The sequence below is a fragment of the Mesoplodon densirostris genome, chromosome 19 (genome assembly GCF_025265405.1).
Source record: "Mesoplodon densirostris isolate mMesDen1 chromosome 19, mMesDen1 primary haplotype, whole genome shotgun sequence".
NCBI classification, from domain to species: Eukaryota; Metazoa; Chordata; class Mammalia; order Artiodactyla; family Ziphiidae; genus Mesoplodon; species Mesoplodon densirostris.
The window spans coordinates 4814407-4842193 of NC_082679.1; the positions used below are offsets into that span (position 1 = coordinate 4814407).

Below are 27787 nucleotides of genomic sequence, written 5' to 3' on the forward strand. Positions count from 1 at the left end.
CGCACCCTCCCCCGCCTTCTCCTGGGGCCGCGCAGACCTGGGCTCCCACGTCCCGCCCCTCGCGGTAGCGCTCCGCCCAGGCCCCGCCCCTGCCGCTCAACTGCGCTCGTGCGCAGTTGCCAACGGACCCGGAACCGGAGAACGCGGAGCGAAGGTCACAGGCGGAGCGTAAGTTCGTTCTTTCTAGTGTAAATTTGCGCTTCACAACCCCCACCCCAACCTATCCTCTGCGTGTGGGAGTCACTACGGACCTTAAAATCACCGCACCTGCCCCTCGGCCCCAAGTAAGTCCAGACGTCGCCGTCAAAGGGCAGGGGTCGTTTCCCTCTGGGTTTGAAATCGCTCTGAGGCTAGTTCGTTCCTTTGGCTTTTCTTTTCGCTTCTTTTTCGCTGCATTTTCCTGGTTAAAATCCTTTACTGAACTCCGCCCCGCCCTGTGAAGTCGTCTTCTGCGAGGTGGATTCGCTCCACCCCAGCCTCGCCCTCTCGGCCCCTGGAGGGCAGCCCTGGCCGCCCCGCTCCCGGAGAGCCCGCGTCCTGTCCCCGGTCCCGGGATTCTGGAGAGCCCGCCCCTCTCCTGAGACCCCCCCCCCCTCCCTCCACGCCCGTCTTTTTTCATGTCTTCCTCAGGCCGGTCCTTCTGCTCCCCCGGCCTCCGCTTAGTCAGCCCTTCCCCTCACCCCGCATAGGGGGAGGTGACCTGGGCCAGCAGTGTGACGCTCAGTGTTCTTCGGTCTCAAATTCCACCCCGCTGGAAAATGTGCACTTCCGCTGGGCGGGCCTCTTAATTCAGTCGACATCACGGTAAATATGTGGGCGAGGGGGATCAGGAGAAGCAGAGGCAGAGCGGTTGACAGAGAAATAGGAAAACTGAGGAGAAAATAAGAATGAGTGAGAACAGATGGCAACGTGGAGGATGGCTGAGGGCCTGTTTCAGTGAGTACTTGGTAAGGATGTCAGCGATCTTTTAACAGTTGAAAGTGAGTTCCGTCAGTCAATCTAGTATTGCGTTTTCTTCCCTTTTATGTGATCTGTGAGCTACTAAGTAGGTGTTCCTCTCAAGTACCTCTTGTCGGTTCTCTGCAAGTGATGAAGGATGGGCTGGATTGACCTGGAGCCTTCTTCCAACAGAGCCCCTCTATTCATGATGAAGACGTTTGCCCAGAGCTTATTTCTAAGCTGACCCCTTTCACCGTTTTCCCAGGAGGACCAGCTTCTTGATATCCATACTGAATGCCCAGTGTCCTTCAGTTTGCAGCTTGTGTGTGTTCCTCTCGCGATCCTGTGCCCATAGGTCTCTGTGCCTTTCAGCCCTGTTGGCTCATGCATGCATGGAGGAGAGGAGGAAAAATGGAGAAAGTGGGGCGGAGCCTGTAGGTGTCTGCCGGAGGGATACGGAAGTAAGTGTGGGCCTCTAGAGGAGCCCAGTGAATGGTGTGTGCACCTGTCCCAAGCAGAGCTGTGGGATCATGGGGTGTGTGGAGCTGTTGGCAAGGGATGCTGCAGTCCTGGCTGGAGCATCTGCACGTGGGTTTATGGGTGGTTGTGGGCTGCATGGAACGGTTTGGGGTGCCCTAGTGTCTTAGCTCGCGTTTCCTGGGACACAGATGCAGAGACTGAGATTTGCACGCATGGGTTTAATCGAGTAACTCGTGATCACACCTGTGGAGGAATGAAGGCAGTGGATTTGGCAGAGAGAAACGTATTGCTGCGATGTTGTTGGAATCAAGGCCTGAGCTGAGCCCACAGGGAGAGCAGGAGGATGGTGTGTTGGTCCTAACGGGTGCCTAGAGGCTGCCCCACAGAATCCACGCCACTCAGTGACGTCTGTGGGATCTTTTGGGAAGGCAAGAATCATCATGCCTCCCATATAGTAATTACAGGGAAAACCTTCAGAGATCATTTTGTGGGTTACCTTTTGTGTGTTTTGAGATATTTTGAGTCGCAGGTGAAGAAAGTTCCAGTAGCATTTTGGAAGATATGAAAAAGAATTTGGAGTGTTTTCTTCAAAGATGTTGGGGTCTTGTTGGGACATGTGCATCACTGGAGACACCTCTGTTAGTAGTAGTTTTGGGAGATGACAGTGTTTGTGCTGAGGTCACTGAATGAAAATATAGTGTCTTCAGTCTAGTGGGTCCTCGAGGGTCTTCATGTGTACTGTTCCGTCTAAACGCATGAGTTATTAGGGTTTGGAATGTTTTGTGGGGTTTCATAGTAGGATAAGGGATCCTTAAGGGGTGTCTTGGGAGTGCCTTGGGCCGCATGAGACTTTGTAAGTCTGTATGACTCCAGAAGGGAAACATTGGGTCTTAAGCTGCAGATGGCAGAAAGGTTTCATAGGGAGAACCTGTGGGGGCTGTGTCTATGGGCACAACTTGAGAGGGGCCATAACGCCCTGTGACTCGGGGAAGGATTGTTCCAGGAATCAGGGGCGGTCACCACCAAGGTGAATTGACGTACAAGGGCTCATTGTTGGGAACATGCAGCTTCTACTTTCTTCCTGCCAGGTCAGTGGTGGGTTCTCTACTGTCCTCTGCACATCTGTCCCAAAACAACACACACACACACACACACACACACAGACACACACACACACCAGTCACAAGGCAGCTGGGGGGCAGATGAGCAAGGTGTCTTAAACTAAACGCGGAACCAATGAGAAGGGCTGCTATGGTCTGAGAAGGGTATCTGGAGACGGGAAGGGGAGCCTCCTTTGGGGAGTTACAGCCCTGGTGTTTGCGGGAAGACTCAGGAGCGGGATGAAGGAAAAGCCCTGTTCACACTCACCAGTGGATCTGGGGCTCAGCAGTTAGTAGAGTGTAGACTGGGGTGAGCTGATGAGGTCCGATGACAGGAAGGAACTTGTGTTCCTACCCAACACACACTCACCCTTCCTACACGTCTCTCTGTTGTGTTCGCTGGAATGGCAGTGATGGGGGTTTCCCAGGTGGGTGACTTGAGGAAGAAAAGTGTTTTCTCTCTTTGTGCCTTGCCTCCCTCACGTCTTCCAGCTTCCCCTCTACTGTTGTGTCAGACACCCACTTCCTGCTGTGCTTCTGCTGTTGCTTTGCACAATCCCAACCAACCCAATCAAGTCAGGATTTCAGGCTGTGACCCTCCCACCCCCCGGCACCACCGCAGCCTATGGGATCTTACTTCCCTGACCAGGGATCGAACCTGCGCCCCCTGCGTTGGAAGCGCAGAGTCTTAACCACTGGGCTGCCAGGGAAGTCCCAGGTTGTGAATTTTTTTTAAGCCAATGTCATTGCAGAGTGAGAAATCCTAGACACCGAGACCTTTTCTCCATTGAGGGGTCTAGGCAGCCGGGAGGCCTCTCCTTTTTCTGCTGATTTTAGGCTCTTTTATTTCCGAAATGGGTCTTGCTCAGCCTGAGGCAGCTGCCCCTTGGTTGAGGTCACTGCAGTCCCGGTTGAACTTACACTCGCCCTTTGCACTTGTTGAGGGTAAGGGGCTTTGTCTGGATGGAGGACCCTTGGCTAGACCCGCGTCTGCTTTTCCTGGTCAGCTCCTTCCTCACTCTTTCCAGGGCAAAGGACCCCTGCACACATCTGTCCCCCGAAGTGAAGACCATGCTGGAGGGTGTACGAGTTTCACTCTGTGTTCTCCTCATTAATTTGCTGACTACATATGGAGTATGTCCTATAGTCCGGGCTTGTTTTGTCTGCATCAGGGGTAAAATGATAAGCCAGTGGAATACACTCCCCTACCTTATCCAGGTTGCTTGTCCATAATGGAGACAAGTACACCCTGTCACTTACCTACAGCTGTGCAAGTCAGATGCCCCAAAGCAAAGGACGTGTGTGCACTCATTCTCCTGTGACCCTCTACTTCCTTGCCCTCCCTGGCATCCCCATCACATCCAGCTGTGCCTCCTCTGTGCTGTCCCCGTGTGGCTCATCACAGCTGGAGAAAAGCACACCCCAGACTGACTGGTCTCCCTTCAGATTCCTCACGTTCCCTATGTGTCTGCTCCATGCCTTTCCTTTACAGGCCCTCCTAAGTCAAGTCATCCTCTCCCATCTTTTCTCTCAGAGACCCTGTTTCTTCTTCATTGAGCCCCCGGAGCAAAGGGAAGAGATCTCCTCTAACCGGCTCACCTGTCTGCCTCGGGGCCCGTGTTCTCTCCCCAGTATCCACTGTGAAGGGTCTGTCCCTGCTCCTGGCTGCGGCTGACCCTGCGATCGTGCCCTTGTTGCCAACTTCAGTTTGTGTCAGGACGGCATGGCATCCTTCCTCCGCTGCATCATGTATTTGGCTTTTAGGGGTTTATTTTCATCAGCATTCACAAATGGTGGTGTTGCCTGTCTTACACACAAGGACCAACACACACACCCCAAAACCTTTTTATGCACTCTACCATCTTTTTTTAAAAATTTTTAAAAGATGTTTTATTGGAAGTAGCACTCTTTCTTATTTTTTTAAAATTAATTAATTTATTTTGGCTGCGTTGGGTCTTTGCTGCTGCACGCAGGCTTTCTCTAGTTGCAGCAAGCGGGGGCTACTCTTCATTGCGGTGCTCGGGCTTCTCATTGCAGTGGCTTCTCTTGTTGCAGAGCACGGGCTCTAGACATGTGGGTTTCAGTAGTTGTGGCATGCGGGCTCAGTAGTTGTGGCTCGAGGGCTCTAGAGCACAGGCTCAGTAGTTGTGGCGCACAGGCTTAGTTGCTCGGCGGCATGTGGGATCCTCCTGGACCAGGGCTGGAACCCGTGTCCCCTGCACTGGCAGGTGGATTCTCAACCACTGTGCCAACAGGGAAGCTCACTCTACCATCTTTAAAACAAAGCATTCTTAATTAACTACAATTTCCCCAGTACTAAGTACCTTTTTTCTATGCTCCATTTCAGATCACAGTATACTACAAACTTGTTTTTGTCTTCAGTTCTTGCCTCTAGTTCCCCTGTGAACCCCACCCAATCAAGCTTTCACATCCACCATCCACTGATACTTTCTTTTCCAGAGTCACCAATGACCTCCTCATCTCTCAATCGAATAATTTATTTCCTCTTCTCATCTTGCTTGTCGTATGGGCAGCATGTTGCGCACTGGATCACTCCTTCTTCCTTGAAAGACTGATTTTCTTGAAAGACTGATTTAACTTTGAAAAGTCTGTTTGCTTCAATTTTCTCCTCACTTCCCTGTTCCCCTCTCGCCGTCCTCTGATGAATGTTTCTGAGCACCCTGGTTTCTGACCGTGGCAGCATCCAAACGTTTGAGTCGTTGAACCTCTTCCCTTGTCTACATTCTCTGCCTTTCCTCATCATTTCTTCTCATGAGTTTTCAACACCACCTGCCCGTCTCCCAGTTTGCCCTCTCAAGCCCACATCTCTCCCTTAAAGTCTGGAATCCTGTGTCCAGCTGTGTCCTCGACGTCTCTGCTGGGACATCTAACAGGCATCTCCGCCTTAATTTGTCCGAAACGGACTCCTTGAGATCCCTGGCCGTGTTCCCCCTGCCGTCTAACACATCTTGCTTAAGGGCGACACCATCCTTCCCGGGGCTCTGATGAACATTTTGGTATGTATATAAAATATATAAAACACTACCTTATGTGTAATTGTTCTAAAATGTAAGATACAAAAATATTAGATCTTTACTTAAAATGAGTGATGGAATACGTCGTTGCTAAACTTCTTTTTTTCTTATGGAAGAAAAATGCTTGGAGACCAAGGCCCTTCCTCCTCAGCTTCCCCCGGTGCCTCTCTGACCTCCCCTCCCGCCCGCCTCCTCCTCCTCACCCTGCTGCAGCCACCCAAGGCTCCTTCCTTTTCCTGGGGTCAAGGTTCCTACTGTCCCAGGGCCCTCACAGGGGCTGTCCCTCAGATCCAGGTGGCAAACACGCTTCCTCCCCCAGGTCTGTGGTCTGATGTCAGCGTCTGAGTGGAGCCTTCTCTGACCACCCCCCTCCCATTTAACATGCCAGCCACACCCTCACCCCCACCTCTGGTCCATGACGCCCGCTCTGCACGTTTCCTTCTGCTGCTGCTCCTTCCACTGGCTGAGTCCTGGTGAGAACCAGGCCTCAGGGGAGAGCAGACCCACAAGGAGGTGTCCCACCTTTCAGAATGGCTATTAGCCAATAGATAAGAGATAACAAGTATTGGCAAGGGTGGGGATAAAAGGGAACCCTCCTCCCCTGTTGGTGGGAATGTAAATGGTACAGCAGTTGTGGAACTCAGTGTGGAGGTTTCTTCAAAACTTGAAAAGAGGTCAGGCAGACCGCCTAGCAAGCCCATTCTGGCTGTTGATGCAAAGGAGACAAAGTCAGTATTTGGAAGGAGATACCTGCACTCCTGTGAGCATCCCTGCATTAGTCGTAGCAGCCAACATGTAGAAACAGCACGAAGGTCTGGTGACAGAGAAACGCATAACAAAAACGTGTTATATACGTACCACGAACTATTGTTATTCAGCCGTAAAAAGGAAGGATCCTGCCGTTTACGACGCGGTGGAGGAACCTGGAGAACATTCTGCTAAGTAAACTAAGCCAGACCTAGAAAGACGTACTGTCTGATCTCGCTTATGTGTGGAAACTGAAAAAGTTAAACTCAGAGAACCAGAGAGTAGAATGGTGGTTACCGAGGTCTGGGAGTTGGTGAAAATGGGGGGATTTTGGTCAAAGGGGGAAACTTTCAGTTGTAAAATGAGTAAGTTCTGGGGAGCTGTTTGCAGCAGGCTGACCAGTTAATCGTAGTGTATTTCTATATGCTTGAAGTTTGCAGAGAGAATAAATGTTAAGTGTTCTCACCACGCAGACACAAAGTGGTAATGGTGGGTTGATGGAAGTGTAATTACTTGATAGTGATAATTATTTCACAGTGTCTACATCTGTCAAGTAATCCCATCGTACCTCTTACATTTACACCATTTTCATTCGTCAGTTACACCTCAGTAAAGCTGGGAAAGAATAAGCAAGTGGGGGCCGTGCTGGGCTTGCCTCCTGTGCGTGGTGCTCCACCCAGGCTTCCCATTAGATCGACGAGGCTTTATGCATACACATGTCTTGTACCCTCTGACCAGGGATTCCTCTTCATGTAGTCAGTGTGGGACCAAAGCTCGGTAATATTTATGTTGCCCCAGGTGAGTCCAATCTGGATCCGTCACTGAGCATCAGGACTCTGGGTCCCCCCATTCCCGAGGGCTGAGATCTGGGCTGAGGCTGAGGGCTCTGCTCTGCGTGGGGATGGCTCAGGGCTGGTCTGTGACCTGCAGGGGATCGTCGGGTCCAGCTGAGGTGCCCGCTGCTGCTGGGTACGTGAGGGCCTCACCAGGAGGGGAGCGAGATCTGAAGGAAAGGGTGGGAAACTCACCTGTTGGTCTCTGTGTGGGAGTTACTGTCCTGAGCCCCTCCTGGGACAGTGAGCAGCAGAGGACTGTCTGTTCCACATGCTGAGGGCTTCCCTGTGTGTGTGGTGGTGACTCAGGAAGGGGGTGTGCTGATTGTGAGCATTAAACAGCCTGTTTTCAACTTTCAAGGTCAACCTCTAAAGACTCACGTTGTCTGAGGAAGAAACTCAGAAGAGGAGGGAGAGGAAAGAAGGAGGAGTCAGAAATGGCCGTGAGTCAGGTACAGTCGTATCGTCAATCGATTATTCTGTCTGTCCTTCCCGACATGCCCTTCTTCGGACTTGCCGATCTTCTCTGATGCTTCAGTATGTTCTTGCTCCACAAAAATTTTTTTTTTTTGTATTCTCTTTGTCATGATTTTTAATTATCCAAGAATTTTTCAGCTCTACTATTTTAATAATTTCTTTCCTTAATCTGTTAAATTAATGTACACCACTAATAACCCTTCCAATTTTGAATCAATATTTATTACTGGAATAAACAAACTCGGTTTGGCTTTTTTTTTTTTTTCGCAGTACGCGGGCCTCTCACTGTTGCGGCCTCTCCCGTTGCGGAGCACAGGCTCCGGACGCGCAGGCTCAGCGGCCACGGCTCACGGGCCCAGCCGCTCCGTGGCATGTGGGATCTTCCCGGACCAGGGCACGAACCCGTGTCCCCTGCATCTGCAGGCGGACTCTCAACCACTGCGCCACCAGGAAAGCCTGGTTTGGCTTTTTTAATAGCTACATATTTAAATTTAAATGGATAAAATTATATTTGTATATTTGAGTATATGTATTTTATAGACATTAAAGCATTATATATTTCTTCATGTTTGTACCTGTTTTTTACTAACCTACTATAGAATAATGTTGACAAACTAAATTAAGTACACTTAGTACATTTTCATTGTCCCAGAGATGTTGAAATATATTGATCAAAATGATAATTTAAAAAATCCAAAATATGTTGAGACAGCTGCTCTCATTTTAGTGAATGGTGTGTCTACATGTGTGTGCATTAGGGCATGGATGTGCAAGTCCATGGCTTTTATAAAATATCATTTTATAAATAAGGTTTATATTTTTTTAGCAGTTGAAATTACATGTTAATTCTCTTTTACACTATCCCATTAATAATTTAAATAGTAGCAAAAATGGTAACATTATGTGTAGACACGTATGTATTTATATATGACTTTTTATGCATTTGCACGTTGTTCACCTTGTACTCGTTTCAGGGTTTTTCAGGGAACCCTCTGTCAGGGTACTTTTCATGCTGTACTTAACTGTTTGATTGTTTAGGTTTGATTAGGGGCCGACCACCTGAGTTCAGGTGCTCGCTGTGTCATTTCTTAGCTGTTCGATCTGAGGCGAGTTTCTTAGAGTGTCTGTGACACAGTTTTCTCCTCTGTAAAGTGGGAACAGGTCTTTCTCTAATGAGCTATTATGTTGATAACAAGTTAATATACGTAAAGTCTCAAGTGTAATGCTTAGCACATAGGAAGCGTTCACACGCGTTTCATCATTGTTCTCTGTTATCCTCATCACAATTTTAAGATCCTGATGTCTCGGTAAAGCCACTGTGGAGTCGCCTCTGAAGACACCACTCGTGTCCTAGCTCATCTGCCTACTGAATACCCTCAAGGTGTAGAACGTAATATCTGACACTCCTGTGCAGACAGCCCGTGTTGCATTTTTACTTGTATATTTCATGTATCATCCACAAAAACCAGTAATCCACACTGACTCGGAGGATATCGTAATCTTTTGTGGAAGCAAAGAAACTAAAATTTCAGGCATATAACTTGCTCAAAATGCCTTTACTCAAATCTGTCAGAACGCATGCTTCAACCCGGTTGATCCTCTCTCTTCTCCTTTTATGTGACGGTAAGAACTCTCCTCATGGCCCCTTGGTGAGATGTATCTTTTGTTTCAGGGACAGTTGACCTTTGAGGATGTGGCCATCACGTTCTCTCAGGAGGAGTGGGAATGCCTGGACCCTGCTCAGAGGGCCTTGTACAGGGACGTGATGGTGGAGACCTGCAGGAACCTGATCTCCCTGGGTGAGGATAACTTCCCTCCAGAAGTTGGGATCTGCCCTTGCGTATATTTGCATTTTCCCTTGTGTGCCTCTTGGGAGGCCCTGTTGTGCTTGACTGACCTGAAAGCCCTGTTGACTCAGACACGAACAGCTTTATGATTCGACATCAGGAGTTTAAAATTGCTTTTCTTCAGGAATTTGCCCATTTCATGATATACTAGGAGTTGTTCCAGAGCTTCAGTATTTACAAAGCCCAATGGCAAACTCTTAATGTATCAAATTTCTTGTTTTCTAACCCTTTGCTTTTTGATTCAGTAGTTCTAGGAAGAGAGCTAGATGTCTGCATATTATACTGTTCCCTGTGTATTCAGAAGGAGGCGGTGGATGAATTTGTGAAATATTTCTCCAGACCCATGTGTAATGTCCTCACTCCTCAGCTGAACAAGGAACTGGGATTCTGGAAACGCCACAGGACACCATGTTCCTTTCTTTTTATGAGTACGAATTTCTGTTTCTGTTGTGAATATTATCTCCATTTTGGAGCAAGGGAAAGAGCTCTGGGCTCTGGAGAGTGAAGTGGAAAATAGCAAAAAATCAAATGAATGGGAACGTATCAAAGGTGCCAACACAGGTCGGAGCTCAGAAGAGCAGAGTGGAAACCTCACCATTAATAGTGTTTGGGGAACTTTCCTTAAGTGGGAGAGTTCTGTGGGAAAACAGAAGTTTATTTCTTGTGAACTCTCAGAGGGCATTTTTCTCCTCCCTAACTTAGCACTCTGTCCTTCAACATGTAAAATGTGTCTTTTCATCCTTCAGGGGTGCTGCAGCTCCAAAACAGACAAAGGCAGAGTTTTTATCATGATCTACACCCCATCATCCGGCTCCTCTGAACTCTTTGGTTCCTTGAGGAGCGTGGGACGGGATGTTTGAAAGGGGTCTCTTTTCCCCTTGGTCTCTCATTCTGTTCTTGATTCCATCAGATGCTTAGTTCTTAGTCCGTATTGACAGAGCTGACACCTCCACAGTCCTAACCCCTGGACCTTTCCCAGTTCCATCTCCATCTGCTGTACTTGGGAGACCTAGTCAGGAGGTGAGAAAACACTGGCTGCTCTTTGATTCCGTCTGTCACCCCAGAACCTGCATGGGGCTGTCTCAAGCCCTGCCTGCCTGCTCAAATCCCTGCACCCTTCCTCCTGTTCTGTTTTTGTCACACAACTTGGGGGTGTGTAACGGGAGGTGGGTTGGATCATCTGTGTTTGTTACTTAGGAAAACGGTAAAGACGGTGGACAGAGAGATCTTCTTCTTAATCCCCAGTCCTACATGAGAAGCCTATGCCAGTCTTTCAGGCTCTTAGCTTGGCATCTGTGGATAGAGCACATGGTCCCATCTCAAGATCCTACAATATCTGACCCCACATCTTGCATTTTCCTGCCTCTTGCACTACTCTATCTAGTTGGGTAATGTAGACTCTTCCAGATTTCATATTCTCTTAAGTTTGCATGAATTTGCCCCTGAAACTTGCTTCTGAAATACACAGTCCTAGGGTCTGAAATTTTATCTTGTTTTTTTTGCCGTGATCATCCACCTTTAAGTAACAGACGATTTTTGGTGGACTCTCCTATGGGGTGGGTTTCCTTGGTAACAGAATTCTTGATGGAGAATACTGTCACTCATATCTTGGCGACATTATCCTGCTACATAAGAAGCACCACTTGAAGCTACTCAGTAGAGTGGTCAGCATGTCCCAGGATACTGAGGTGGGAAGTATCAGGAGAGCCTGACTGATGAGTGTTTTCCATAATCTTTCCAGTTTGGAGGAGTGTCATGAAAGCACCTCTCAAGGACACCATGACGGTGGTGTTCACATATGCACATCCCCTTTGTGCCACAATAAATAACACACGAATTTCTGCTGGGAACATTTGTTATGAAGATCATATCCTCACATCTCTGAGGCTGCTGACTACACTGTTGTCCAGACCACGCTGTTTATCCTCTGTGTGTGCTGTTTTTCATTCCACCTCAACACGTTATTGTGAAGCAGCTTAGTAGGGAACTTAGGAAGCTGAATGAGACCGTCAGTGAAGTACCGTAATTCGTTGTGTTTAAGCCGCTACTACTCTTTGTGTTCTTTGTTTCCTATTTGCAGTGTGTGGGAGGGGGGGATTAGGGAGTGGATATTGTTTTCTATATACTACAGTATTTCCTCCTTTAGAGTTGGGGGTATGGCTCAGCAGCTGTTTCCCTAAACCCTACACTTAGTCCAGAATATTTTGAAAACATATTAATTCCTTCTACTTCTTTTCACCAGAGTACCAATATTAAATTAAATTTATTACAGTTTTTAAGTTGAGATTTTTAATGTCTTGAGAATATATGTATTTTTTATTGTCACTCTCTTAATCCCAGGAATACCATTTGATCGCCTTGCCATAATTTGTTATATAAAATTCATTGCTTTTTCTATTGTATGTTTTCAATTTTCTGTGCATAATTTGTTGGATTTTGTATAAATTTCACTGAGTTTTTATTTTGGGGCATGACTGTGATATTCTAATAATCATGCTCCCTGTCTAGGTTCATAATGTCCATGTTGATATAGTGAGTTAATACTTATATATGCCATTGTGTTTTATAGAAAATTTAGCTCATTTCTTGCACTTTATGAACTTCTTCTCCACTGTTGTTTCTGACACCTGTATTTCCTGCAAAACTTCTAACGTTCTGGAAACTCCATTCCTTTTTTTTTTTTAGTTTAGTTTATATTGGAGTATAGTTGATTTACAATGTTGGGTTAGTCTCTGGTGTACAGCAAAGTGATTCATTCATACAAATATGTAATAGTTTGCATCTGCTAATCCCAAACTCCAAGTCCCTCTTCCGGAAATTGCATTCTTGAGTGAACACAAGAAGACCGTCTTGTTCCCCATCTTCCTTTCCATTAGCTTCATATAAAGTGCACCTGGTCCCCGTTGTCCCTCCTACTGGTGCTGTGCTGTTGTCCTCTGGCTTATCTGCTGTGTGTGCTGGTCACCACCTCTGTGCACATAGGTCTCCTCCATCAGTCTCCACGCTACAGCCAGAAAATGTTTCTGCACGGAACTGCTGTTACTACAGCGCCCATTACTGCAAGTCCTTCCCCGTGAGGGCCATTCACCTGTTTTCTCCATAAGGTTACTTCTGTTCTCCTGATGATACTTACGAAGTCTAATTGATTAATTTTAGACACATTGCATATTATTGATTGATTCCAAATAATTATGTATCTACTAATACATAGTATTAAGAGTAGAAGCACCCCCGACCTCATGTTCTTTTTTTTATTGTGTCAAATAACTTTCTTAATGTTTTACATCATTTGAGCTTAGAAGAGTTAACATATACCACGTTTTTCTTGTTGTTTGACTATAGATTCAGTTGATGACCATGAGTATTTAAACTCACTTGATTTCTCCCCATTATCCCCCCTCAGCAGCCCCTAGCAAATACCATTCTGTTTCCATGAAGTTGACTGTGTTTGATAACCTCACATAAGTGGACTCGTATCGTATTTTCTGTGACCGGCTTATTTCATAACATCCTCAGGGTTCATCCATGTTGTAGCACATGACGGGATCTGAGTCTTTTGTTGTTTTGCCTGAATAATCACCTTTTGGTGCATTCATCTGTCAGTGGACACTTGGGTTGCTTCCACCTCTTGGCTATTGTGAATAATGCCTCTGTGAACACGGGTATGCAAATATCTCTTCCAGATCCTGCTTTCCATTTCTTTGTTACATATACAGGGAAATGAAATTGCTAGATCATAGGTCTCTTAGTCGGTTTTGGCTCCTCTAACAAAGTTCCATAGACTGGGTGGCTTGTTAACAACAGAAATTTATTTCTCACTGTTTTGGAGGCTGGAAGGCTGAGATTTGGGTGCCACCATGGTTCGGTTCTGAGGAGGACCCTCTTCCCCATGTCTGGCACAGAGCTCCCCCAACTCTTGGAATTTCCTGAGTGAGAACAGCAATGGGAGCATCTTTTGGTATAATATTAGGTGTCTTGTCCTCAGTTTCTGAAATTACTTCAGAGCCATGAAGGTAGAATGGGTGTCTTGTTATTCATAACAAACCCCCTTAAGTCACAGCTGAGTTTATGGTAATAAGGTGACTTTTGGAAATTCCCTCAAGATGGGGGGCTGTCACCAGGGGAACCAGCCATGTGATTAGAAGGGTGGAACTTTCAGTCTCACCCCTGATTGGAGGGGTTGGAGAGAGGAGCTAGAAACTGAGTTTGCCTGCCAATAGCCACTGATTTAATCCATCATGCCTGCGTAATGAAGCCTCCATGAAAACCCAGAAGGAGAGGGTTCTGAGAGCTTTCAGGTTGGTGAACACGTGGAGATTTGGGGAGAATGGTGGTTTGGGGGAAGGCGTGGAAACCCCGAACCCCTTCCCCGTACCTTGCCCTATGCATCTCTTCCAGCTGGCTGTTCTTGAGTTATATCCTTTATAATAAACTGATGATCTAATAAGTAACATGTTTCTCTGAGTTCTATGAAACATTCTTAACAAATAAATCGTTGGAAGCTCTGATCTGTAGGCTGCTGGTCAGAAGCCCTGGTGACATCCTGGACTTGAGATTGGCATCTAAAGTGTGAGGTGGAGGGGGCAGTGTTATAACACCAAGTCCTTCACCTGTCGGATATGACTATCTCCAGGTAGATAGTGTCACAACTGAGTTCAATTGTAGGACACCCAGCTGATGCCTGAACATTGCTTGTTGGCGTGGGGATCCACCCCTACCCCCATGATGGAATTGCTGATCAGACCCTTTTAGAATTCCTTCTGTATTCCCAATATTAACCTATTATCAGATACATGATTTGCAAATATTCTTCCCACACCGTAGATTGTCTTTTCATTCTACTGAGTGTGCTTTAATTCACAATACCTTGTAAATTTTGATGCAGTCCAGTTTATCTGTTTTTACTTCTGTTGCCTGTGCTTTTGATGTCATATCTGATAGATCATTGCTGAATTCAATGTCATGAAGGTTTCCTCCTGTTTTCTGCTAGGAGTCTTACACTTTTGGAGCTCATGTTTAGACGTATGTGGTGTAAGGCAGTGGTCCAGCTACATTCTTCTGCATGTGGATATTCAGTTTTCTCAACATCTTGTGGAATACACTGTCATTCCCCCACTGACTGATCTTGACACCCTTGTGGAGCATCACTTGACCGTATACACATTGTTTCTTTCTGACATTTATTTCTCTATTCTGTTCCACTGGTCTCTCTGTCCTTATGCCAGTACCACACTATTTTGATGAGTGTACCTTTGTGTTAAGTATTTTTTTAATAAATTTATTTATTTTATTTTTATCTATTTTTGGTTGTGTTGGGTCTTTGTTGCTGTGTGCGGGCTTTCTCTAGTTGCAGTGAGCAAGGGCTACTCTTCGTTGCAGTGTGCGGGCTTCTCATTGCGGTGGCTTCTCCGGTTGCAGAGCACGGGCTCTAGGGCGCGTGGGCTTCAGTAGTTGTGGCACACGGGCTTAGTTGCTTTGCGGCACGTGGGATCTTCTCGGACCAGGGCTTGAACCCGTGTCCCCTGCATTGGCAGGCAGATTCTTAACCACTGAGCCACCAGGGAAGCCCTGTGTTAAGTATTGAAATAAGGAAGTGGGAGACCTCCAACTTTATTCTCTTCAAGCTTGTTTTTGCTGTTCTTTGTCTCTTGAGATTTTATATGCATCTTAGGATGAAATTATCTATTTCTACAAGAAACACTTGGGATTTTGCTAGTATTTGCATTGAAGATGTTGATTGTTTTGGGTAATATTGACATCTTGACAATATTGTATTCCAGTCCATGAACTTGGAATATTTTTGCATTTATTTGTATCTTTCCTAATATTTTTCAGCAATGTTTTTAGTTTACAGTGTACAAATCTTCTTCTTTGCTAAGGTTATGCGTGTTTTATTCTTTGATGTTATTGTCAGTGGAATTGTTTTCTCAATTTTCTTTCAGATTGTTCATCGTTAATGTATAAAAACACACTTGATTTTTACATGTTGGTAATATATCTTGCAACTTTTCTGAATTCATTCATTAGTTCTAGCAGGATTTTTGCAGAATGTTGACGTCTTTCTCCACATTTGATCATATCGGCTGGAAACAGATAATTCTCTTTCCTTTTTCTATCTGGAACCTTTTATTTCTTTTTCTTCCTATTCTGGCTAGGACTTCTAGTAATTTTTTTTCAGTAATATGTTTTATACAGATAGTGAGAGCATGTGTCGTTGTCTTGTTCCTGATCTTCAAGGAAAAGCTTTCAGTCTTTCAACATGGAGTATGATGTTTTGGCCATTTAATACATGCCCTTTCCTGTGTTGAGGTAGCTGTTTTGTATTTCACTTTATTGAGTGTTTTTTATCATGTTAACTTTTTTCAAATAGTTTTCCTGCATCAATTAAGATGATTGTGTAGCTTTTTTTTTTCCTTTTACTCTTTTAATGTGCAGGTTTACATGGAAAAGTTTTTATATGTTGAACCACCCTTGCATTCCAAAAATATATCCCCCTTGGTCGTGGTGTATAATTCTTTTAATGTGGTGTTGCATTTGGTTTACTATCGTTTTATTTGTGATTTTTGCATCAGTATTCGTCAGAGATATTGGTTTGTGATTTTCTAGCAGTGTCTTTGTCTGTTTTAGTATTAGAGTAATTCTGGCCTCATAGAATGAGTTTGGAAGTATTTCCTCCACTTCATGTTTTTTTGCAAGTGTTTGAGGAAGATTGGCATTCATTGTTTTTAAATGTTGGGTAGAATTCTGCAGTGAAGCTATCTGGCTTTCCTTTGTTGAATGCTTTTTGATTAGTGATTTAATCTCCTTACTAGGTATAGGTCTGTTCAGTTTTTGTATTTCTGAATTGTTCAGTCTTCAGAGGTTGTGTTGCTAAAAATTTAGCCATTTCTCCTTGTATTTACACATAGAATTGCTTATACTATTCTCTATAATCCTTTTGATTTCTGTAGCATCAGTTGTAATCAGTTGTAATGTTCCCTCTTTCATTTCTGATTTTAGCTATGAGTATTCTGATTTTTTCTTAATCTTGTTGAGTGTAAATTTTGTCTCTCAAGGAACCAACCTTTAGTTTTGTGATTGTAGTTTTTTTATTTTCTAGTTCCTTTATCTCTAATCTTACTCTTATTTCTTTCCTTCTGGAGCTTTGGCTCTGTTTTGGTCTTTTGAGATCTTTTTTTCCCCCATGTTTTATTCCTTGCTCTCTCTCTGCTTTATTTTTTTTTGAAATTCTTATTCACATGATAAACCAGGATCTCTTTTGTGTACTGCTTTGTATTTTCTTTTTCCCCAGGTCTGTTGACATATAATCAAACATAACATGGTGTAAATTTAAAGTGTACAGAGTGATGATTTGATATACGTATAATATATTGCTAAATAATGACCACAGCTTAGTTAACACATACATCAATTCACATAATTACAATTTTGTGTGTGTGTGCGGTGAGAACATTTAACATCTACTGTCTTATCAAATTCAAGTATATAATTACAGTATTGTTAACAACAGTCACCATGCTGTGTATTAGATCCCCTGAACTTATTCACCTTATAACTGAAACTGCCAATCCCCAGCTCCTGCAACCACTATTCTACTCTTTTTCTAATCATTTGGCTTTTGGTTTTGTTTTAAAATTCCACTATGTGTGATATAATTGAGGTCATACTGTATTTGTGTTTCTCTCCTGACTCACTTCACGTGGAATAATGCCCTGAAGGTCTGTCCATGCTGGTACAGGTAGCAGGATTTACTACTTAATTTTTTTATTGCTGAATAATATTCCATTCTGTGTGTAACATTTTAAAATGTATTTACATACTGTTGGACACTTAGGTTATTTCCATGTCTTGGCTGTTGTAAATCATGCTGCAACAGCATGGGAGGCAGATATCTGAAGTAGTGATTTCATTTCCTTTCAGTATGTATCCAGAAGTGGGATTGCTATATCCTATGGGAGTGAAACCACGCACCTCAGATTGGGACTTGAACCCATGTGCCGGGACTTGAACTCGGCCAAAACCCAGATTGGGACTTGAACCCACACAGCTGGGACTTCAACCCAGCCAAAACCCAGAGTCTTCCAACTGAGATCACACACCTGGTTTCAGGACTTGATGAAGCTCAGGTTTTTCACGTCTCATCGCAGAAAGAATTCAGTAAGAGACAAAGTGATTGGTAAGAAGTGGATTTATTTAGAGAGAAATACACTCCACAGACAGAGTGTGGGCCGTCTCAGAAGATGAGAAAAGCGCCAGGGTATGGGGTTGTCAGTTTTTATAAGAGCAGGTAATTTCATAGGCTAATGAGTGGGAGGAGTATTCCAGCTATTTTAGGAAGAGGTGGGGATTTCCAGGAATTGGGCCACCACCCACTTTTTGATCCTTATGGTCGGTGTTGGAACTGTCATGGCGCCTGTAGGTATGTCATTTAGCTTGCTGATGTGAGTGTATACTGAGGCTCAAGGTCTAGTGGAACAAGTTGACTTGTCCGTCATCTTGGATCCATTTGGTTCTAATCAGTTTATGTCATGTCCTCGGGCTGTGTCATTCTTTCAAAGATTGTGCCCTGCCCCCTTCCCTCCTGTTTCAGTCGTTCTTTTTTTTAATATTTTGAGGAACCCTCCATACTCTTTTCCATGGTGGCTGCACCAATTTACATTCCCACCAGCATTGCACTGGGTTCCCTTTGCTCCACATCCTCACCTCCCCTTATTATCTCTTGATCTTTTGATGATAGCCATTCTACCAGGTGTGAGGTGATAGCTCACTGTGGTTTTGGTTTGCATTTCCTCCTAAGGAAGGAGCTGGAATTTGGGAAGCTTCCTCCCAGTTGTGGTTGTGGTTTTCTGTAGTTTTTATTCTCTATTTCATTTATCTCTGATCTACTTTTTTCTACTTCTGCTAGCTTTGGTCTTTTTTGTTCTTCTATATATATATATATATGTATTCCACCTATAAGTGAGATCATTCAGTATTAGTTTTTACGTGTGACTTATTTTACTGAGCAATACTGTCAACGTCCATCCATGTTGGTACAAATAGCAGAATTTCCTTCTTTTCTGTGGCTAAATAATATTGCATTGTGTATGTCTACTAGATTTTTTTAATCCATTCATCTCTTGGGCACTTAGGTTGTTTCTATGTGTTGGCTATAGTGAATACTGCTGTAATGAATATGGGAATGCAGGTATCTTTTTAACACAGTGATCTTATTTTGTTCGATATATACCCAGCAGTGGAATTGCTGCATTATATGATAGCGGGGTGTTTTTTTTTTAATATTTTGAGGAAATTATATACTGTTTTCCATAGTGGCTGCAACAGTTTACATTCTTCCCAGCAGTGATCCCTTTTTTCCACATTCTGCTCAACACTTGTTATCTCTTGTTTTTTTTAAAAAAAATATTTATTTATTTATTTGGTTGTGCTGGGTCTTAGTTGCAGCCGGCGGGCTCCTTAGTTGTGGCATGCAAACTCTTATTTGCGGCATGCACGTGGGATCTAGTTCCCTGACCAGGGATCGAACCCGGGCCCCCCTGCATTGGGAGCATGGAGTCCCATCCACTGCACTACCAGGGAAGTCCCTCTCTTGTCTTTTTTGATGGTAACCCATCTAAGGGGTGTGAGGTGATATCTCACTGTGGTTTTTTTTTTTTTTTTTTTTTTTTTTTCTTTTTGCGGTATGTGGGCCTCTCACTGTTGTGGCCTCTCCCGTTGCGGAGCACAGGCTCCGGATGCGCAGGCCCAGCGGCCATGGCTCACGGGCCCAGCCGCTCCGCGGCATATGGGATCCTCCCAGACCGGGGCACGAACCCGTATCCCCTGCATCAGCAGGCGGACCCCCAACCACTGCGCCACCAGGGAGGCCCCTCACTGTGGTTTTGATTTGCATTTCCTCCTGAGGGCAGATCTGGGTATTGGGAGGCTTTCTCCTATTCATTCTCACAGCAATGTGCTGGGGAGTGAGTGAGTCAAAGGCAAGCAAATCATCATGATCTTTCTAACACGTTTTGGGGGTAGTCGTTTGTTTGAGTGCTGCAGCTTTATTACTGGTTTCCAGAGTTTTCCCAAAAGATTTTTTTCCCCCTTTGGCTGTATTTTGTCATTAACTGGGTGTCTCCATGGGGTAATCATTGCCTTGAGTTTATTGGTCTTACCGTCTTGCTGACATCACTCCTCATGCCTTTTATATGGTGGAGATTGTGTTAAGAGATCCAGGATATGAGTTCAAGTAATTAGAGACTCCAGGAAAAGGGAGACTATTATTTTTAATATCAAACAAAGAGTCTTAGATTTCTTTTTTATTTTTTTATTTTATTTTCGTGTGTGTGTGATATGCGGGCCTCTCACTGTTGTGGCCTCTCCCGTTTCAGAGCACAGGCTCCGGACGCGCAGGCTCAGCGGCCATGGCTCACGGGCCCAGCCGCTCCGCGGCATGTGGGATCTTCCCAGACTGGGGCACGAACCTGTGTCCCCTGCATCAGCAGGCGGACTCTCAACCACTGCGCCACCAGGGAAGCCCCCTTGTATGTTTTTATTTTGCAGTATATTCTCAACAGTGTTGCCTCTGACCTTAATTAGTAAATTTTCAAAGCACATTACTCTGTATCACATATAATTTGGTGCCAGTGAACAGGATAATTGAAGCGCACTGCATAGAGAGGGAATTCCTCCATTAATTGACTGATATAACTGCAGCCATGAAATCATAACTGTGACTTCTGACTTCTTCCTCCAGCTCTTCTTTATAATGTTATGTATTTTCCTGACATGATATTGCATGAGTCGGTGATTTCAACGTAACTCCCAGTTCTCATATTGTGTGCTCCTTCTAGAATATAAGTCCTTTCTTTATTCTAAAGGGGGAATGTTAAGAGTTCCACAGAGTAAAATTTTCTATAATATGGTGACTTATTATTTATGCTGGCTTTATCATGATTTACTAGAATATTTATCAATTTATATTGTGATTTATAGATGATGTTTTTTCAGCATGTATTATGCAATATATCTGACACGCACCACTTATTTTTTTTTTTTTTTTTTTTTTTTTAATTTTTTTTTTTTTTGGCCATGCCACACAGCATGTGGGATCTTAGTTCCCTGGCCAGGGATCGAATGCACTCCCCCTGCATTGAAAGTGTGGAGTCTTAACCACTGGACCACCAGGGAAGTCCCATAGATTTCTTATATATATTTTTTTTCTTTTTGCGGTATGCGGGCCTCTCACTGTTGTGGCCTCTCCCGTTGTGGAGCACAGGCTCCGGACGCGCAGGCTCAGCGGCCATGGCTCACGGGCCCAGCCGCTCCGCGGCATATGGGATCCTCCCAGATCGGGGCACGAACCCGTGTCCCCTGCATCGGCAGGCGGACTCTCAACCACTGCGCCACCAGGGAGGCCCACGCACCACTTATTAATGCTGTAAAATGCCTATTCTCAATGGGTACATGTGGATTTATAATGTGTACTAAGATAAATATTTTGTTTTCTTATAAATTGTTTTACTGATTTATTTTCTCAATGCTACAATGGTTGTGATTCTAAACTGCGAGTTATTTAGATTATTCATTAGATAAGCTTGTTTTGGATTATTTACCATTACAGCGCATTGTCCTTTAGTACTTATTTATGTACAATAATTATGCATAAAATATATATTACGGTTTTTTCTCCTCAGTTATGAGACAGCAGTATGTTTACTCCCAACAAGTATGGGATCTTCGTGGTCATGGTGGAAAATACCCTTTCTTTGAGAGCTAAGTTTGCACAATGTGAGTGTTTTTGTCATAGGGTGTTGCACAATGTGAGTGTTTTTGTCGTAGGGTGTTTGACTAGGCTACCCTGAAATTAATTTGAATTACATGTGATTATTCTTTCATTAGTAAAGGATCCTGTTTCTTTAGTGTGTCAAAAAATTTGAAGATCATGGTTGGGAAGTTTTAGAACTCTGTTCAGGATAAGTATTACCTTTGGCGTCATATCACGTTTTCAACATGAAACATTTATTTACGATCTGTAATTAATAGGATACCTATGTTTCTTTATATCTTGTAGCTGTCTCTCATATACATATGATCAAGAAATTAAAACCAAAAGCGAACAGTGACACAGGAGAAGTATTCCGAACAGTGATGTTGGGAAGACACGAAAGCCATGAAATCAGAGATTTTTACTTCAGGAAGATCCAGGAAAACATGCATGTGTTTGAGTGTCAGTGGAGAGATGATGAAAGAAATTACGAAGGAATGCCTATAACCCATAGTGCAGATCTCACTGACAGAAAAAATCAACATGGTGGAAGGGATACTGGGAACAAACTTATTGAAAATAAGCTTCCGTTAAGCTTTCGGGATGAACCGCATATATTTAAAAGTGAAGAGAAATTTGATGAATTTAATCAGGCTGACAAGAGTATCAACAGTAGTGCCTCATTTTTACCACGTCAATCAATTTCTCCTATTGTCCAAACCAACATTTCTAATACATATAAGAATGACTTTATGCATCCTTCAGTACTGACACAAGACCAGAAAGCATACAAGGAAAAACCTTACAAATGTAATGAGTGTGGCAAAACCTTTCCTTATGGCTCAAACCTCAGTAGACATCAGTTAATCCATACAGGAGAGAAACCATATAATTGTGATGTATGTGGTAAGGTGTTTAGTCGAAATTCATACCTTGCGTGTCATCAGAGAATTCATACTGGAGAGAAACCTTACAAATGTAAAGAGTGTGGCAAAGCCTTTAATCAGCGCTCAAACCTCAGTCGACATCAGGTCATCCATACAAGAGAGAAGGCATATGAATGTGATGTGTGTGGCAAGGTCTTCAGTCGAAAATCAATCCTTGGAAGTCATCAGACGGTGCATTTTGGAGAGAAATCTTACACATGTAATGAGTGTGGCAAAGCCTTCAGGAAGCATTCAAGCCTTACTCAGCATAAGAGGATCCATACTGGAGAGAAGCCTTACCTGTGTGTTGAGTGTGGAAAGGCCTTTAGGAAGCATTCAAATCTTACACAACATAAGATAATCCATACTGGAGAGAAACCTTACAGATGTAATGAGTGTGGCAAAGCCTTCAGTGTGCACTCAGCCCTAAGGAACCATCGGATAATCCACACAGGAGAGAAACCATACAAATGTGATGTGTGTGGCAAGGTCTTTAGTCGAAATTCAGTCCTTGCAAGTCATCAGAGGCTGCACACTGGGGAGAAACCTTACAAGTGTAATGAGTGTGGGAAGTCATTTATTCAACGTTCACTCCTTTGGATTCATGAGAAAATTCATACTGGTGAGAAACCTTACAAATGTGATGAGTGCGGCAAAGCCTTTCCCGTGCGGTCAATCCTTACCCAACACATGAGAGTCCATACTGGAGAGAAACCTTATATATGTGTTGAATGTGGCAAAGCCTTTACAAAACATTCAAATCTTACTCAACATAAGACAATCCATACTGGAGAGAAACCGTACAAATGTGATGAGTGTGGCAGAGCTTTTACCCAAATTTCAAGTCTTAGTAGGCATCAGAGAAGGCATACTGGAAAGAAACCAAATAAATGTAGTGTGTGTGTCAAGGCTTTGATGCAGCATTCACAGCTTTGGGGTCATGAGAGAACTCACACTGGAGAACTCAAATGCAATTTATGTGGCAAGGCTTTTATCCATCACTCAAGCCTTGCGGCACATCAGAGGATTCATAGAGGAGAAAGACCTTATAAATGTAATAAATGCGATAAGGCTTTTATCCAGAATTCACAACTTTGGCGTCACAAGAAAACTCATATTGGAGAGAAATCTCATAAATGTAATGAGTGTGGCAAAGCCTTTACAGATAGTTCACATCTTAATCGACATAAGATAATTCATACTGGTGAGAAACCTTACAAATGTCAGGAGTGTGGCAGAGCTTTTACCCAATTTACAAACCTTGCTAGGCATCAGAAAATACATACGGAAAAGAAACATTATAAAGCTGATACATGTGGCGGTGCTTTTATTAAAAGCTGAAGCTTTGGGGATCATTGGAGAATTCATAGTAGAAAGAATATAATACAAATATAAGGATTGAGATAAAACTTATGCAGGTGGTCAAGCCTTAAGATCAGAGACTCCATCAAGGAGAGAAATCATATAAAACTTAAGTATGTGGCAAAGCTTGCAACGAGGCTTGTGGAGCATAACAGAATTCTTACTAGAGAGAAACCTTCCAAATGTAATGACAGTGATCAGCTTTGTCAGAAATGTGTACCTTTGTGGTCATGAATGAACTCACATAAGATAGAAACTGTACAAGTGTGTCAAGACCTTTAAGCAGTGACCTCAGGATACACCACAAAGAATTCATACCGGAAAGAAACATTACAAATGTAACAAAGGTGATAAAGTGTTCAACCAATGCTGTCAATCGACTTACACATAAGAAAATTTATACTCGGGGAACTAAATCTGCCAGTGGAGAAAGGACGTCTGTGGGAAAGTTTAATTATCTTCAGTTTGTGAAATTTTTTAATTCAGTTATTTGAGGTTTCTTGAAAAAGCTACATTATTGTTGATGATCTGCAACCTGAAGTTAGAAACCTGTTGATGTCATAGTTTCATTACATGCTTTTCATTTGTCACCATGATGGTTTCAGGGAAGGGATCAGTAAGATGAAAGGACCTACTTCTTGGGAATTCCCTGGCGGTCCAGTGGTTAGGACTCCGCACTCTCACTGCCAAGGACCCAGGTTCAGTCCCTGGTCAGGGAACTAAGATCCCACCAGCTGCGCTGCATGGCCAAAAAAATTAAAAAGGACCTACTTCTTTAGGTGGGGTTTATTCATATCCGTGTAACCTAGAAAAACTAGGACACAATTTTAAGATACAATATGATATAAATTTGAGAGCCTGGGGAGTGACAGAACAGGTGAACACTAATAATACATTATTTGGCTGGCTGGGTTGAATGGCATCTATAACAGTCTCTTTCCATGTTAGACTCAAACAACTTACAGTTTTGAAAATGTATATTCATAATTTGCATTTAGCTATTCACTCCATGGTGTATCCTAGATTATTTCTGTGGCTATAATAAAAATACAGTGAAATTTCAGATTCTCACACCCTAATACCTGCCTCCCCATTCATGGATATACACGATATGATTATAGTTTTGCCTGCCTTTTTGTGTGTGGAGGCCAAAATTAGACCCGTGGATTGCACCTTTACATGAAGTGAAAATAGAAATATAGTAAGGATACGAAAAATATAAGAAAATAGAAGAAATTTCAGAAGTAAAGACAAATATAACAGCCTATTTTTTGTAATTGGAGCACTCAGGGAAATAATTTGAAAGGATCGGTGTTCATGAGTTTCCTTTTAAGAATGAACATACACAATGCGAATTTTTTGGATAGCTCATATATTCACCCTGTAACACATGTTTTGTTAGCTTGAACTTGTGCTGACTCTGCTGGAAGAGGACAGCCCCACTCAGGTTTTGGATGTCCGGACTAATGGTTCCATACACAGAGTGTTTGCATGTGAATGTTTGTTACTTAACGAGCCTTTCTGGGGAGAGCAGGGTAGACTTCTCAAGTTGTTCCAAAAATGGCTACAGAGAGCAGAGAATGGTGACTGGCTTGTGTTAGGGTGGATACAGGACCAGGCTGGAGTGCTGGTGCTTTCTTGTGGTGTGAACCTACAACTGCTGCCAAGGGAGGGAGCATTCAGGCTTTATCATCAGCCTGCCCTGCCCAGTTGGGCAGAATCAGAAGAGGTTTTAGTGAGGCTTAAAGGTGGTGGTAGTCAGACATCGACAACGGAAACAGACTCTTTCGTATAAAACTGAATGTTTACACTTGAAACTCCTGAATTCTTGGTTGGGAAGAGACCACAGTTTTCATCCTGTGATAACATACTTGCTCCATTCCTTCTCCTGATGCACACGGAGGTCCCATTGCACAATATGATGATTGAAAATGGTTGTGAAATCCTATTTACATAAATTGCCTAAGATATTTTCATACTTGTTTCATGAAAATATGTGGAAGTGTGTATGAGACAGTACATAATGATTCAATAATTTTTCATAATAGCCATTTTTGAAAGGCTATAAAAATCTATTTGAAGTTACAGTAATAAGCAATATGTTGCATAGTTTCTAAACTGTAGAAACATTCCATTTTGTTAGTCACATTTATCGTCTTTTTAAAATACTGTTTAGCCCAATTTGTGTACTTAATTTGTATTTCCTTTTTTATGGATTCAGTGAAAAATCTGGAGGATGCATAAATCAAGTTATTTTCAGTTTTGTGTGGTATGAAAATGTACATGGAGCAATGACAGGTACAAAGCATGTGTTATATAAACACAAAGAGGCCTCTCACGTTTTTTTAATTTAGGTTGAGAGAATTGAAATGATGCGAGATAATGAACTAAAGTCTCAGAATGTGGAAGCAGGAGGCTTGTCGCTAATGTGCAGGTGCGTCACTGGAATTTCTGGAAACTCGATATGTTAATTTTATCTTACAGTGTATCTCTTCAGTTCCTCCCCATCTTGCCCTTATTCCTGTCATCGTCTTTTCCTTCCATTAGTACAATGGAAACTGGAACTCATATCCCCAACACCTTGTAGGCCATGGTTAGTATAATAGAGCAGATCTCTTTCCTGAGCTTGATATGGAGATACTAGATTTTGTTTTGTTGAGGTATAATTTGCGTATGATAAAATTCACACTTTTTAAGTGCACGGTATGGTAGGACTCGTATGTTTACAATGTCCAACCACAGTATTTTCATCATTCATCACTCCCCTGTAAAAAACAAAAACCTGCACACTTTAGCAGTTATTCCATATTCCATCTCCAGCCACAAGGAAACATTAAGTTACCTTCTGTCTGCATGAATGTGGCTCTTTGGGGCATATCATATAAATTAAGTCATATAACGTGGCCTTATTTCTCTCTTCTTTCAGTTAGTTTACTGTCTACAAGGGTCATCCATATTGTAACATTTATTAGTGCCTCATAACTTTTTATTGCTGAGTAAGTAATATCCACAGTTTGATTATCCAGTTGTCACTCATTGGAGGGGTTCTTTACACATTTTGGCTGTTAAGAAAAATGCTTCTATGGACATCTTTACAAGGAGTCTTTGTGGGTATGTGTTTTCCCTTCTCTCAGGTATATTTGTATAAGAGGAAGTTCTGATTGTGATATTGTGATTTATGACATATAGATTTGGTCATTCAGATGAGTAATGCATTACTTCCACTCACACTCTATTTGGCGAAACTGTTCTCAAGGTCTTGCCTAGTTGCACAGTGGCTGAGAAATTAGGGGAACGCATAGCTCTTGATGTGGAGCAGTTAAGAGTGAAGAAAGTCATTATGTTGGTGTAATTACCATGCAACTATATGTGGAAATTAAAATGAATAAAAGTTAAAAATATAATTGAGAAGTATAAGGTAAGAATTATTTCATGTCTTTCAGAACAAACATAACTTTAAAATAACATTTTAAGTTCATCCTCAATTGAGTATGTTTGCCATTTCCAGGGAAATCCTGTTGACATCTCTGCTGCTTCATGGGAAATATTTATTGTAGATTTCCCAATTCTGAACATCACTGAGTTACGATATAACAGTTATATTTCCATTAAGTTATAGTCCAATATGAAAATACATTTAGAGATGACATTAAACTACTTCCCAAGTACAAGCCTTTCGTATGTCTCTCACTGTCAGGGAGGATGGCATGAATGAATAACATCTCAAAATGGATTTTTTAATTTCTTACCCTGATACTAGAATCAGAATATCTGTATTAAAACTTGAAGAATTATTATTTTTTTAATTTATTTTATTTTTTAATTCATTGTGGGCTGCGTTGGGTCTTCGTTGTTGCGCGTGGGCTTTCTCTAGTGCAGAGCGGGGTCTACTCTTTGTTGCGGTTCGCGGGCTTCTCATTGCAGTGGCTTCTCGTTGCGGAGCACAGGCTCTAGGCGCTCGGGCTTCAGTAGTTGTGGCACACGGGCTCACTAGTTGTGGTTCACAGGCTCTAGAGCGCAGACTCAGTAGTTGTGGTGCACGGGCTTAGTTGCTTCGTGGCATGTGGGATCTTCCCGGACCAGGGCTCAAACCTGTGTCCCCTGCATTGGCAAGCAGGTTCTTAACCACTGCGCCACCAGGGAAGTCCCTGAAGAATTATTTTAGTTTGTTTAGGTTGAGATGAAGCTGAAAGGAAATAAATCTTCCAATTTTAAAATAAAAAATAAACTTTCCAGGTACTTTCAGAATGAATGTATAATAAATTTGAAATTACATTATATTTACATATTAT

At 43.1% G+C, this 27787-nt stretch overlaps 1 protein-coding gene across 4 annotated transcripts; it reads left to right on the plus strand.

The window, feature by feature from the left end:
• Positions 1-129: 129 nt before the first annotated feature.
• LOC132480789 (zinc finger protein 347-like) lies at positions 130-27787 on the plus strand. Of its 4 annotated transcripts, none has more exons than XM_060085230.1 (4): positions 130-168; positions 7496-7586; positions 9284-9410; positions 21514-27786. In XM_060085230.1, exons 2-4 carry the CDS (start codon positions 7572-7574, stop codon positions 23472-23474), a joined length of 2103 nt encoding a protein of 700 aa, XP_059941213.1. In that variant the 5' UTR covers positions 130-168; positions 7496-7571; the 3' UTR covers positions 23475-27786. The 4 variants fall into 4 exon arrangements, with proteins under 4 accessions (XP_059941213.1, XP_059941212.1, XP_059941215.1 ...); XM_060085229.1 differs by having other exon boundaries at positions 142-284; XM_060085232.1 differs by lacking the exons at positions 130-168; positions 7496-7586 and adding an exon at positions 21137-21230 and having other exon boundaries at positions 9329-9410; positions 21514-27787.